This window comes from Alosa alosa, chromosome 9, assembly GCF_017589495.1.
Source record: "Alosa alosa isolate M-15738 ecotype Scorff River chromosome 9, AALO_Geno_1.1, whole genome shotgun sequence".
In the NCBI taxonomy this organism is placed as follows: domain Eukaryota; kingdom Metazoa; phylum Chordata; class Actinopteri; order Clupeiformes; family Clupeidae; genus Alosa; species Alosa alosa.
This window is the reverse complement of record NC_063197.1, coordinates 19,483,456-19,497,740: the sequence shown is the minus strand read 5'-3', so window position 1 is coordinate 19,497,740 and position 14,285 is coordinate 19,483,456. Positions and strand designations below refer to the sequence as shown.

The 14,285-nt window shown below is 47.8% G+C and overlaps 1 protein-coding gene across 12 annotated transcripts in view; it reads right to left on the bottom strand.

Moving 5' to 3' along the window:
• nhsa (Nance-Horan syndrome a (congenital cataracts and dental anomalies)) overlaps nt 1-14,285 on the bottom strand; it is an 85,484-nt gene that overhangs the window by 18,746 nt on the left and 52,453 nt on the right. For 2 of the 12 annotated variants that reach the window (XM_048252365.1, XM_048252370.1), the window contains exon 1: nt 6,487-6,810. The exons of 9 other annotated variants lie outside the window; for them this stretch is intronic. In XM_048252365.1, the coding sequence (XP_048108322.1) occupies nt 6,487-6,523 (37 nt within the window). In that variant the 5' untranslated portion in view covers nt 6,524-6,810. Of the gene's footprint in view, nt 1-1,071; nt 1,123-6,486; nt 6,811-14,285 lie in introns of those variants that run through there. One more of the 12 variants, XM_048252366.1, reaches the window with a different exon arrangement.

The following is a 14,285-nucleotide window of genomic DNA, read 5'->3' as shown; positions in this document are numbered from 1 at the left end:
TTAGACATAAAAACGAATAAAAACACAGATAAAAACGGCCTTTTAAACCGTCTCCTTTGGCAGCCTTTGATGGTATCAGACGCGGTTATTTGTTGGAGTGCGGCCTGTGTGAAAGCCAAATGGGGGAGCCGGCTAATCAGAGACCAGCGCCGCATTAGCACAACAATATCTCTGGCCACTGTGAAACGCACTAGCTACGGACAATGGGACTTAATGCAACACGACACCTGGCCGTTTGATCACCTGGATCCAGACCAGTACTGTGTGTGTGTATGTGTATATGTGTGTGTGTGTGTGTGTGTGTGTGTGTGTGTGTGTGTGTGTGTGTGTGTGTGTGTGTGTGTGTGTGTAATTGTGTGTGTGTGTGTGTGTGTGATTGTGTGTGTGTGTTTGTGTGCGTGTGTTTGTGTATGTGTCCCTGGTCCGTTATGGCCAATGCATGCGGGCTGCACACATAAATGTTACGGCAGTGCTGGAGATGAAAATCCATGGGATCACATGGGAAGGCAAAACTGACAGTGATTAATCTGCTAGGAAAGAGAAAACCAATACCGGAATAGAGCCACACAATACTGCAGCAACTCTACAGCAAGGAGAAAAAAATTCTTGATACACACACACACACACACACACACACACACACACACATGCACAGAGAGACTGTCTGCTCAGTTCAGCTTTGATACCACAGGCACACACAGCTCAAATGTGAATAAATAAGGATGTCTGAGCTCTCCTCTCTCCTCATTAGAAGGCAGGAGTATTAAGGCGGACAAATCTGGGTCACCAATTCAATAGAGCACTGCACGCCTGATCTCCTCAATACTGTCTGCATGTGGATGCGCTACTCCAGAGATAGCTATTACCCTACATTTACAACAAGAAAACACATATTATACTATATGATATTAAATTACATCATATTATATTACACATTTTTGATATAATATAATGTAGACTTATATGTACAGTATGTTTAGGTATATGTGCAGTGTAGTCACCCAAACAAATATGGTGGTGACCTGTTTGTCAGCATGTTTTGATTGATGAGGGTGTCATTTTTCCACCTACCGGCAAAGCCAGCTGTACTTCTGCATTAACCTCTGACCTTTCCCCTCTGACACCTCAGGGTTTTCATGGCCCTGAATCTTTCATGCTGTACAACCGGGTCAGTTCTGAAATGCATAGGCGGCAGCGGATGAGGTAGTCCAACTGAAATGTGCTTTCATCTCAGATAATTTCCCATGTGCTGAAAGTAATCTTCTATTTGGTTTATTACAGCAGAGGTAGGAAAAGGTGGAATCTATTTGTTCCTCTCTTGAGAGCAAAATTAACCCCAACTAACGTGATGTATGGAGGGACCCATGGACCCAAAACCTCAGATGCTGGCACGGACGCAACCGCGTCTCTGAAACCTTTCCAGGGATTTGGCGTGTCAGGCACATGGGTAATGGATAAGTCATGTGTTTATTGGGCAAGGGCAGCTGCTAGCCATTTTCCTACTCACTCAATAGCTCTCTGGACCTGCCAGCGCAGCGCTTTGGACCAGACAACCTGTCTCGCACTCCACCCTGGTCTGCAAAGGTGTACTTCCCTTCTATCACTCTCGTTTTTTTTCTTCCCTCTCTCTCCCTCCTTTGTTGTGGTGCCAGGTTATTTTTCTTTTCTTTCTGACCCTTTCAAGAGTGAAAACTCCCTCCATCTGAAGCCAAGTTCCACGTCCAGGAAATGGCATGCGGTAACCTCTCTTCCACCTTGTGCGCCACGTTTCGATCGCTCGTGCCGATGATCAAAGCAGTGAGCCAGCCAGGTGGCCTCCCACAGGCAACATAACAATCACCTCCCCAGTGCCACCGTTATCAAAGTTTCACAGAACTTCAAATTAAACAGTGAATGAAAGACACATCTCTCCCTTAGATGGATTAGATTGCACGCTACGTCTAACAGCACATTTATAAAAGTAACTTATGCCATGTAGTTTATTGGTCAAACCAAGATAGAATTGAGTTCAATCAAAAAGTGTCAAGTTAAATGAGACTAATGTCAGACTGCCATCTAGGAATATCTAAGTAGGTGCTCATGAAGTGTAGCAGAGTAGTGGTGTGTACATCCCACCTGTTTTGAGCCCTGGTGCAGAACAACGGTACAATGAAAACAAGAAGGAACGTCCACACACTGGAGTAGCTCCATATATTTAATTGGACTAAAAAAAAGGCAACGTTTTGACCCAACAGGGTCTTCTTCTGGCAAAAGTAGGCACTCATCACACATCCTGACAGCCCATCAGCGATGACGATACTGACATCGCTCTTTTAGCGAGACACATTATAGGCCTCATTGAGATTTTCCAGGATGGTGCCTAATTTACCCAAAGTAATGGACCCGTTAGCACAGCGCACTCCATAGCCAAAACCCAAACCAATCTGTAAGCATCTCGTTAATGCTGGCAGCAGCTGCTTTGGCTCTGTGCGGAGATGAAAGAGAGGAGGCCAGCACACATGGCCACGGCTCCGCTTGTCAGTCCTGTCAGTCACCTGGCCTTGTCCATCTCCATGCTAACACAACACTCACAGCGAGAGAGGAGCTCCTGGGAACATCGTTACCGGCTCCTTCCACACAACGACACCCTGGTGGGAGCCGAAATGTAAACACATGTAAACACACGCGGCGGTTGTGTACAACTGCTTGGGCATCTCAGTCCACAAACCCATAATGACTATGAATGCAATGCAGTCTAAAGTCTGCTGACGTCTGAAGTCACTACGGTAAGATCCACTCTAAGCTCTGCGTTTTTGGGGCCACAGAGAGATTGATTTTCACACTTTCAGCTCTCTAAAGACTTTTCACCCTGAGGTCAACCACACTCCACAGTCTCCTGGGCATGACTGCATGTTTGTGTGCATGTTGCAGGTAGCGCCGACTGAAGAGCCGAGCTCCGCCGAGGACGAAGTGGAGATTTCATTTTATTGTTAAAGGTGCCATGTGTAATGTCCGCCAAAAAATCAATTCATACTCCACATTCCATAAAAGATTGGGGCAGTAAACCTCCAGAAAGCGAGTTGGTCTACCCTAGAGTAATAACCAAGACACGTGTATTGCATTTTGGCTGGCGGTTATGTTGCCCGCATACCGCCTCCCATGGCCGAAACTGGAATTATGACACCTGTCGGGCTGTGGCTAGTAATTTAGCATGCTAATTCAGGTTGATATCTCTGCAGCACTATACCTTGTCATTTTTTTTAATGACATCATCGCCCTTATTTCTTCTCATTCTTTTGATGCGTGTAGCTCATTTTTTGGATATTTTTACCTCAATTCTTACACATGGCACCTTTAAAGCTTCAGGGAATCCACACCTACACATGCAGGCAGCTTATCATCAGCTTTCTCCCCCCCCTCTTACTGCCTGGAAAACTCAGAAATACTTTTTTTCAGTGCAATTAAGGACAACATGGTGCATATGTGAGCGTGTCTGTCTTTGCGAGTGGGCGGTGTTGTTTACCACAGAGTGGCAGACAGCTGGCATTGGCAGGAGCAGCACAGGAGCCTTGAGTCCCACTCCATCCTCCGTCCTCCTCCATCTCATCCGTTCATTATCCCAGTGTCAAAAGGTAAACAAGACTACAGCCCATGTCTGCAGTGCACCTCTAATCTCCCAGTGCCATGCGCCGCTCCTGAGCTCCCAAAGGTGCTTACGGGCAGGGGAGAGCCACTGCACCCTGCTAGGAGACGGAGGCTAAGCTGATATGCACCTAATGGCATGTCTGCTTATGCCAGCCTAGGGACTGCTGGTCACTCGACCAAAATCCAATATTTATTTTGGTGCCTGGTTTGGGTGGGCTGCACTTAAAACCTGGAGAGGCGAGGTTTTAGCAGTGGAGGATTTAGGTGAGATTCAGGTTTTGTAATTTTACTTTTGTATTTATTTTACTTTATTCTTCTCAGTGTTTTCTGGCTGGATGGCATGGCTGTTTATGAAGATGTGCCAGTAGGGGATGGGCGTGGGGGTGGGGTGAGGGTGCTGGCACTGGAAGACTGTGTGTGTGTGTGTGTGTATGTGTGTGTGTGTGTGTGAGTGTGTCTGTGTCTGTGTCTGTGTCTGTGTGTCTGTGTGTGTGTGTGTCTATGTGTGTGTGTGTGTGTCTGTGTCTGTGCGTGACTGTGTGTCATCTCCTGCCCGATTGCGAGGCCCCCCGTCGAGTTCTGAACTGCTGCCCCAGCAGTGTTGGCATGGCCCCCTTAGGGAGGAGCTGGAGTAACCGTGCAGCATCCTTGAGCCTGCTGGCACTCTCTCTCTCTCTCTCCCTCTCTCTCCCTCTCTCTCTCTCTCTCTCTCTCTCTCTCCCTCTCTCTCTCTCTGTCTCTTTTCTCTCTCTCTGTCTGTCTGTCTCTGCAACTCTGGCTCTAAAGTCCAATCCCACCCCAGTGTCCCCTCCTCCTCCTCCTCCTCCTCCTCCTCCATGGCTCCTTCAGCCCTGAACTGATCTGAAGGCCGGAGAGCTCTGGGCTCCGTGCTTGAGCACATCAGGGTTCAGGCGAGGACAGTGGTCCCCAACGGGCCTGTGTAAACACATTCATCAAGCAAGCACCCAGAAACTGTGTCTCTAACAAATCCTGCTGGAATCTGGTCACCGCTAAAAACACGCTCTGGCTTATTCAGAGTGGTCTAGGCTCCAAAAATCCCCCTTTTCCAAATTCTTGCTCTCTTTTGACAGTTCGATTAAAGATGTTTTTTAGAGGTACCGAATGTCAAGAGCATGAAATGGCTGACTTTGAGGAGGACTTTGGGGGGAAAGAAGGTTTTCATTTAACAGCAGGAACCCCTAAGGAAAACACAACACCTCTCCATCACCCTCAATAATAACATCTCCTTCATTCTCCAACCTAACACTCTTTCACAGGGCATCTGAAGGAGAGAGAGAGGGAGAGAAAGAGAGAGGGAGAGAAAGAGAGAGAGAGAGAGAGAGAGAGAGAGAGAGGAAAATTAGGTAGTGAGAGTGAGTTGTCACTTTTGGTTGTGTTGTCAGCTGCTTTGGCACCAACAGGCATTAACACCATCAACTCTCTAAAACAATCGTAGAAACAAAGGAGGAAATTGGCAAGAAATAAGGAAATAAACCTCCTCACTTCACAACAAATGCCAGAGATGTGCTTTTGTGTTTTAAGCTAAAAGGGGATCCATCTAATACAAATACTCCATCATCAATAAACAATTCAGGGACATATAATAGCAGTGGCTGAAGATATTGGTGAGTGTCTGGTAATCCTCCAACACCAACACCCTGTCGAAAGACAATCCCTAAAACCAACACCATGAGAATAGGAGACCAAGTTGTCTCTGCTTGCAGGACGCCTTGAGATAATTACAATGATAAAGCTATTGTCCTCCGAAGACAGAAATGACAATGAATGGGAAACACAACCTCGCAAGCTGTCTATCTCCTCCTCTCTTTCCTTCCCTAGCTCTCTGCCTATCATCGTCCTGTCTGCAGGCTCAGGTCTCAGACTCGTTCTCTCTCTCTCTCTCTCTCTCCCTCCAGCTCTTCCTTCCTCTATCACTGTCCCAGCATGAACCGCTAGGCTTCACAAACACAAGCTCAGGACTCCTCAGGCCACTGTCCTCTAGCAGGACAGCAACAAGGAAAGCCCAGTGTAGACTACATCAGCTCAGTTACTGTAAGTCTGGGTCCTGAACTCTGGGCTCTGGGTCGTGTTCAGGTTCAGCTGGGGGACCCAACCTGGACGGCTGTCTGGACGGATGCCACTTCCTAGGTACTGGGAGAGGGGATGAAAGTAGCCGATCCCTCCCTCCTCTGTCTGCCAGCACCTTCTAATTACCCAGAGAGCTGGTTCAGACATGACCCAGGGGCCAAACCCTCACCTTAACACTCGGGCTCCAACACACACACACACACACACACACACACACACACACACACACACACACACACACACACACACACACACACACACACACACACACACACACACACAGGCCCAAATGTTGCCCATTTACTTATTGACACTAAACTTCACACTGTCTCTCTACTCTTTGGGTTGTGTTTTTTTTAGTAACTGTGAAATGGCACAGTTTCTCTAATAAACAATAGAATGGGAATGATATGCAACCGTGTTAGCCAAAAGGCTGCAAATCACACTTGCGACCACTGAGACTTACTGAGAACACATGAAAAGTCGTTCAACAGAGATGCAAACATTTGAGAATTAAGTACTTCTACACGAGGGTTCTTGTTTTACATACAAAAATGATCAGTGCATATAAGTGAATCACTCTCCAAAACAAGCATTGACTCGCACGCACTATTCAAGTCACGGCATTTGGAAGAAAGACCTTCAGTCTACAACATAACACAACCAAGCAGATCACAATGACCTCAGGACAAACAGAAGTGCCAGAAAAAGAGAGGAAAGATGGAGAAAGGAAGACAGACAGACAGACGTGAATGAATAGTGATGGAACTATACCTCGAGACCTCAGTGGCACACAACAGCCCAGCGCCATGCCTGCAGAGGGGAAAGCAGTGGAGTCTCTCTCTCTCTCTCTCTCTCTCTCTCTCTCTCTCTCTCTCTCTCTCTCTCTCTCTGTTGCTTCTCAAGTCATCTGCAGATCCTGGTAACCCACTTCGCCTCGTCCCTCACAGTGACATTGCAGAGTTGTTTGCTGTAGTCCATTGTGTCAGAGTGTGTGTGAGAATGAGCGTTTGCAGTGAGTGAGTGAGTGTGTGTGTGTGTGTGCGTGTGTATGTCTGTGTGTGCTGGCTGGCTGACTGATTGACTGAGTGACCTGCAGCAGCTCAGTCCCAAAGCACTGGAACATCTGCAGGTCTGACAACCCCCTTTCCTCATTCACCAAGCCTCCCAACGCATCCCCCATCCCCCAACCACTCCGGCAAACCCCCCTCAGGATGGCTGCAGATGGTTCAGTCCTCTTACTACTTGGGCTACCTCTAATCTCTTTATACTCGGCTGGAGGAGTCCACAGAGACAGCGAGTGGGAGCACTAATCCTCGGTGCCAGGGCGCTTAACTCTTGCACACTGACAGACAGGGAGTGTTTGTAAGAGACTGAGAAAAGTGACAGCTTTTGAGGGAGAGCTCTGTGTTTTTGGTAACACACAGTGTCCATTTTACCGTGCATTCTTTTATGCGGCATTTCATTGCCTTTGTACTCACACACATAAAAAAGCCTTTGATTGACCTCTCTTATCTGTGAATAAATGTCATCCCCACAAGATAGTCTCCGTGCCCTTTTCACATAGCCCATGGTTATTCTTGCCTCCCCTCTACAAATACCACAGTAAAAAGCGGTGTAAAATTAGGGGCAATATACGCCACACCTTTAAGGGGCCCACAAAAGCCCTCCCTCTGTTTAATCAGCACAGCAACAGCGACCCTGACAAGACTGAGAGATTTGCTCGATTGCTCCGTTGTTTACGGTGGAGTATTAAATCTCCGACAAAGCCCAGGGAAGCTGGGGCGGACAACGGATAGAGGCAGAAAGAGTCGCTGTGGTGGTCCGATAGCGATGAGGAGTAAGCGCTGGCTGGCCGGTTTTAGCTTTAGCTGCCTGCGTTTGCCCCCCGGCTGACTTCACAATGGCATTTCCCCCAGGTCAATTAACCAACTAGGCCATCCAATGGCTACTCACCACTCACTCAGCCTCTCCAACCTGTGCGCTGAAAGCTCTCTAAAGTCACCCACTCATGCACAATGACATTTCCATCTCAACCCTCCTTCGGCCCAATGGCTGTGCAGGGGTTGGGGGTGAGGTGGGGGGTGTTGTGCTCAAGGCTGACCCCCATTAACAGTGACCTGGGTCATGGCGGCTCCGCTTGAAGGGGGTGGGGGGTATGACAGTCCAGTAGGGGGGTCCCCCCCTTGTGGTATAGTGTTGTGATAACTGGAATACCAATTGTCCTCTCCACAGCACAAGAGACCGGAGACACTTCAAAAACCCTTCAGCTGGCTCCTCCACTGCCCTGGGGTGTGTTTCCCAAAACCATAGCTGCTAACCTGTTAGCAACGTAGTTGGTTGGCAATGGGAAATTGCATTGCAACCAACAACGTTGCTAACTTAGTTAGCAGCTATGGTTTTGGAAAGCGGACAACTGCTGCAGAGCATCTATATAGTATATATACTTTTTTGATCCCGTGAGGGAAATTTGGTCTCTGCATTTAACCCAATCGGTAAATTAGTGAAGCACACAGTGAACACAGTGAGGTGAAGCACACACCCGGCGCAGTGAGCTGCTTGCTTCAACGGCGGCACTCAGGGAGCAGTGAGGGGTTAGGTGCCTTGCTCAAGGGCACTTCAGCCGCGGCCCACTGGTCAGGGCTTGAACCGGCAACCCTCCGGTTACAAGTCCTGAGTGCTAACCAGTGGGCCACAGCTGCCCGCATCTGAGGAGAGAGAGACATTCACATTCATCTGCAGAGTCTGAATGAAACTGCCATTACGTCAGGGAGGGCCACTATAATTATGTCATGCCCCGTGCTGGTCATCGTGCTATCCTTATGCAGGGGAGGAGAGGAGAGGAACCCAGTTTAGAAGGCAGTGTTAAACAGGGGGAGGCCATAAACCCGACAGGTCAGCATAGGGTTAAACGTCCACCAAGCACTCAAACACTGAGGGGACAGTCAGCGTCTGGAAAAATGGCACAGCTCTGCTCTGAGCTTTGATTACACACATGCACATACACACACACACACACACACACACACACACACACACACACACACACACACACACACACAAACACACACACACAAACACACAAACACACACACATACATCTATATGTGAAGAAGCAAAGACACCCACACTCATACACACAGGCCACACACACACACACACACGCTTACTCACAAATGTGCATACATACACACACACACACATTTACACACACACACACACACACCATGCCAGCACACACACACACACACACACACACACACACACACACACACACACATACACATGCACACACACACACACAATCAGACCCTCGAAAGAGCCGTGTACTTGAGCCCTGATTGGTGAGACACAATGAGCAGAGCGGCTGGTGCCTGAGCCTGTGCCAGGGGGTGTGGAATAATACCAGGCTCGCTCTTAATCCTCCGCTAATCTCATGCCCTCACTCTGGATGCTGACCTTGGCGCCTGCATGCTCCAGCACTAGGTGAGGGTCTGCTCTACAACATCACCCCCGACAGAGAATACGAAGAGACAGACAAGGGCCCTCAGTCAGACACATGGAGAGAGGGAGGGAGAGAGAGAAATAGGAAGAAGAGAGAGAGAAAGAAAGAGAGAGAGATGTGTATACAGAGCAGGGGTCAGAACTCCACAGGGACAGAGTGTATTTTGTGTTTGTGGTTCGGGATTTGGGACATTGTGAGTTCAAGTTGAGTTGAAGTTTGTGTGTTTATGTCCGCTGTCAGAATGTTTCTCTCTCCCTCTCTCAGTCTAGATGACGGATCGTAGATGGTGGCTTTCTCTTTCTCTTCACATAGCTAACGCAGTCTGGTGTGTCATGTTTTCCCTTCACTATCATCTTCACTGTCCTTAAAATATCTTTGGCCTGGATGAGACAATAGGGGAGGGGCTGTAAAACACAAGACAATGTTCTTGACGGAACTTGTGTTCATGGTTGACTAATACTTTCCTACTTCTACTTTCCAGCTTATGTAAGTATGTCTGTGTCTGTGTCTGTGCGTGTCTGTTTATTCACCTGCACAGAATGTGACTTTGTGGCGGTAATGCACCGTTAAGTTGGCTTGCCAACTGCCATAAAACACAGAAGAAAAAGATGAAGAATGTGACTCCAGTTGTTACACTCTACCATGGTGACAGAGGCACTCTATTTTAAATCCACCACCCCTCCTGCCCAGGTCAAATATTTGCAGCCTATCATTAAAGACTTGCCTGAGGTTTACCTCCGCACTCAGGCGACCCGAAACAGCTGTTCCAGCACCAAGAGTGCTTCAATCAACGCGCCCACTTTCTGTCCCGCCCTTTTCCCGAACGCTACAAATCACAGCCCGACCTGAGAGCCTGGAGCCTGATGGTCCCCCAAGCATCGCACACCTGTTTGAGTCCCTCCTTTCTTCCCTCCCTCTCTCTCTCTATCTCTCTTTCTTTCTCTCTCATCTAGCTCCTGCTGTTCCCTGGTGTGGAGCTGCGCTCTTTGATCTCTGATGGGAGGGGGTGGGCCTTGCGGCTTTGTCTGGTATGTGATTGCAGAGTTCCGGAGTCTCCTGCTTACTCAGCCATTCAAACGAGCCGGCGCTCCACTATGCTACACTACGCCCACCCTGCCGCTGCCCCGCAGTCAACTGGCCCCAGCTCCATTGGCTCTTATTTAATGATCTTCTTTTTTCTCAAACTCTCTCTCTCTCCCTCTTTCTCTCTCTCTCTCTTGAGATCGCCTTGTGACTCCACGTTGCGTCGTCATTGTTTATCCATGCCAGTTCTCATAGACTGTTTCTCCACAGCGTGCTGGAACCGGGAGGATCTGAGATGAAGGGCTTGTTGTTTGTGTTCTCTGCGCTTCTCATTACGGGAGAGCAGATGAAGAGCAGGAGAGAGAGAGAGAGAGAGAGAGAGAGAGAGAGAGAGAGAGAGAGAGAGAGAGAGAGAGAGAGAGAGAGATGGCCTCCTGTTAGAGACTCTGCCCATTCTGGTCCGGTGCCGTTTCCTCTGACATGGCCCAGGCTGCTAACGCTAAAACCGCAAGCCCACACAGGCTAACCGACTTCAAGCATGACTGGATGGAGAAATGGCTCCATGACATATCCATGGCTAGCGGTCAACACAGGCTGGAGCACGGCCTGGACCACCATGGTGCATCCGGGTGTGTGTGTGTGCACACGTGTGTTTGTATTGGTGTGCATGTGGGTCTGTATCCATGTGTGTTTAGTGGAAGGTCTGTGGCAAAGCATGGGTGTCTGTGATTGTGTGCTGTGTGTGTGTGGGTGTTTGATGGATGTGTGTGATAGAAGGCACACAAGAGGGAGAGTATATGTGTGTGGTTTAGTTTGATTCAAAGTCGGTCTCTGTATCCAGTACTCCTGCATCCCAGGTTAATGGATGGATGGCAGTTTTTAGGCATTCTCACTCAACGCTGACTTAACCCACACTTTGACTCTGAACCCACACACTCACCACCTCCAGCCCAAAACAAGCCCATGCACTACATATGTAACGTTGGTTTAATACGAGCGACCAAACCACAACTTCCCCATGCCAGGGCCCTTGCTGTCAGGCCTGGCCACTGGTGTCCGTCTCTGTGATCCAGACTGACAGTTTTACAGGGTCCTACCCAGGCCCAGCCACCTGAACCTCTGCAGAGCCCGGCCTGGTGAGAGACGCCAGGGCATTAGCCAATCCCCCCGAGACTATTTACAGGGCCTGCCCTGCGTAGCTTTCAGGTGCATTCATAACATTTCCCAAATCCAATTTGCCAAAAGAAAAAAAAAACCTCTCGCTGCAAAGTACATGGATAATTCCCAGGCCCCTCTGGACTACTAAGACCACTTCTCACAAAAGCCTTGGACCACCCCCATTTTAAAAAAAGGACTCCTAGTCTGATAAACCATGAAGGAAAGTGAACATGTGAGAGCTTTCCCACGTTTTCCAGAACAACTACTGAGTATGGAGCTTAGTGACCGGTGAGTTTGGTATACTCAACTTTAATTTGCAAGCCTGCAAGAAAAGCTACTGCATCCTTCTGAGGTAGAGAAGGGGGGGGGTTGCGTTTAGGTAGAGTTCAGACGCTGGCCTGTTTCCTCAGCTGTTTCGCATTACTGCTACAAGCATCCCTACAACGGCTCTGCGGTCCCTCGCCAAATACTTTCCACTCCGAGTTCAAGAGTGTGGCACACACAACGCCGGGCAGCAAGGAACCTGTGTGGTTCCATAGAGCATGTGTGTGTGTGACTTACGTAACAGTGAGCGTTAACACACTAGAGGTGAAAAATAGGACAGTTGAATGAAGTATGCATTTAACATGAGTTAATGGAAATGTAGACATTTCCAGATAAATAGAAAGTAACTAACATAAACTCTCCCTTGATGTGTGGGCAGTGACATCTCTGTAAATCAGTCTAAAAGGGTAAGGGTATGGGCAGGAAAAACACAATACGCTGCCCTCTAGTGGAGCTATGTGACAGTGAAAAAACAAATGTTGCATGTGGAGTAAACATTTGCTCACCAAAAACAGGTCACTGTACAAAGCAAACATCAGCTACAGGCAGCAGTGTCAGCAGTCAGCCCCATCCACACCAGCCCACTTACACCCTGTGAGGTCTCTGTCGTGAAATATGGCTATGAACTACCCGGGCACTAAACTAACATAATTAACACGCTGCCCATAGGACTCAAAGGCATTTTAATTCGCTGTCATCATTCAATGGGGCAACCCCTGTTTCCTTTCTCCTGACTCACCACCCCTTGTTTGGAGTGGCGTTTGACCTCTGACCCTTCAGTGCTGGGTCACGGGGGGGGTGAAAGGACTGGTTGTCCAGCCCCCATCAATTCACTGACGGATGACCAGCCAGGGGAGTCATTCTACTTGTCCAGCCTCATCCACAGGCACCAGACCAAAGGGGGCCACAACATGGCTTGTGACCTGTATTCACAAACGCGACCTTCGCGACCTTTAGGCACCTCATTATGGCTGCACTATCAGCTCGAGAGGTCAGCTCTGATCTCCACTTGACACATCTCAGTGAGAGGCGCTCACACGCGCATAGTGAAGAGCAAAACGTTACCACAAAAAAAAAAACATTCTGTGCGAGCCTCCAAGAAAGAACACTAACCCTGATTTAAAACAGTTAACGTCTCCCTATTTCATCCCGAGTTGGCACTGAGTTTAACACAGATTATTTTCGGGCGCAGAACCGTAATCCCTTACAACATGTTGTCATTAAAAGGAGCTCGTTATTTTGGCCCGTGTCTTCTAGTCGTCTGCAAAAACTGGCAGACATCCTGACTTGAGATCGGCCTCTTTCAAACATATGGACTGAATGAATATTCTCCGATTTCTCATAAAACAGATGAAGCATATTTTATCATTAGCATGGTCATGGAGAACTCTGTGATCCGCAATGCTGAGATGCGTATGAGAGACCAGACGTTGCCTGTAAGAGTGGCCGCACTAGTTGTCATGATGATTTCATAGAGCTTCCTGATTTACAGTTTCTATATTTATTCATGAATTCGGCTGATGAGAACCTTTACCGAGTGAATACTATAAAGTCCCAATAGCCTTTTGAAACAAAACATCAGAAGAAGTGTATTGTGTGGTATGCCTGGTGAAAAAACAGTAAGATCTTTCACAAAGTGCTCAAACACATTAAAAAAACACAGAATAGAGAGTGAAAATGTACATGACAAAATTTCTTTCTTGATCTAAAACATACTGGTGACATGTAAAGGAAAAAGAATAGCACTTTTTAAACCTTATATATAATACGACTGGTCGGTGGGCCCTGAATGAAAATGATTTTGAAGTAACTCTATTCATACTTTATGATAAGGCTTGTAAAAATGTCAGAATTTTCTCTTTTACAATGTGTAACAGCCTAGTGTTGACTTGGGCCAGGAAGACTTGTTTTACGCAAAACCATAAGATATTCTCTCAGAGGAGTAACCATTGACAAATTTCAATCCAGTTGCCAAAGCTAAAATACAATATCTGCAACTCGATACGAACCAAAGTTTAAACAATTTCAGAAGATCAGACGGTTACAGAAGAGGGGGGTTGTGGAAATGGGAGCAGAGGAATACAATACACCCTACACATCATCCAAACTTTGCTCAAGTTCCCACGTCTCCTGAATCAGCAAGAGGGATGAAAGTGAGTGAGAGGGACTTCTTCAGATTGTTTTTTCTTTCCTTTTTAAGATGGGTCTGCGAACTTCCCTATGCAGTCATTCTAACAGGCTCTGCAGTGGTAGGGGACTCTCCATTAATGGCTCTCCTGCAGGGTCAGGCCTGACTCCTGCCTGTGAGGAGCCTTTGAAGTCCTCCCTCTTCCTCCCCCAATACACACACACACACACACACACAAACACACACATGTGTGTGCTCAGGTTTAGAGCAATCAGTAGTGTGAGGGTAAAGGGGTGGGAGTGAATTCAAGGAGAGCTGAGGTGTGACTATGCAGTCAGTAAACTCTGCCAACTGAGGTGTTCAATGACACACAGGGATTTTTTTGTTAGACAAAACTGCACAATGACACCCTTAATAATTCACTCTTAAAGCTTT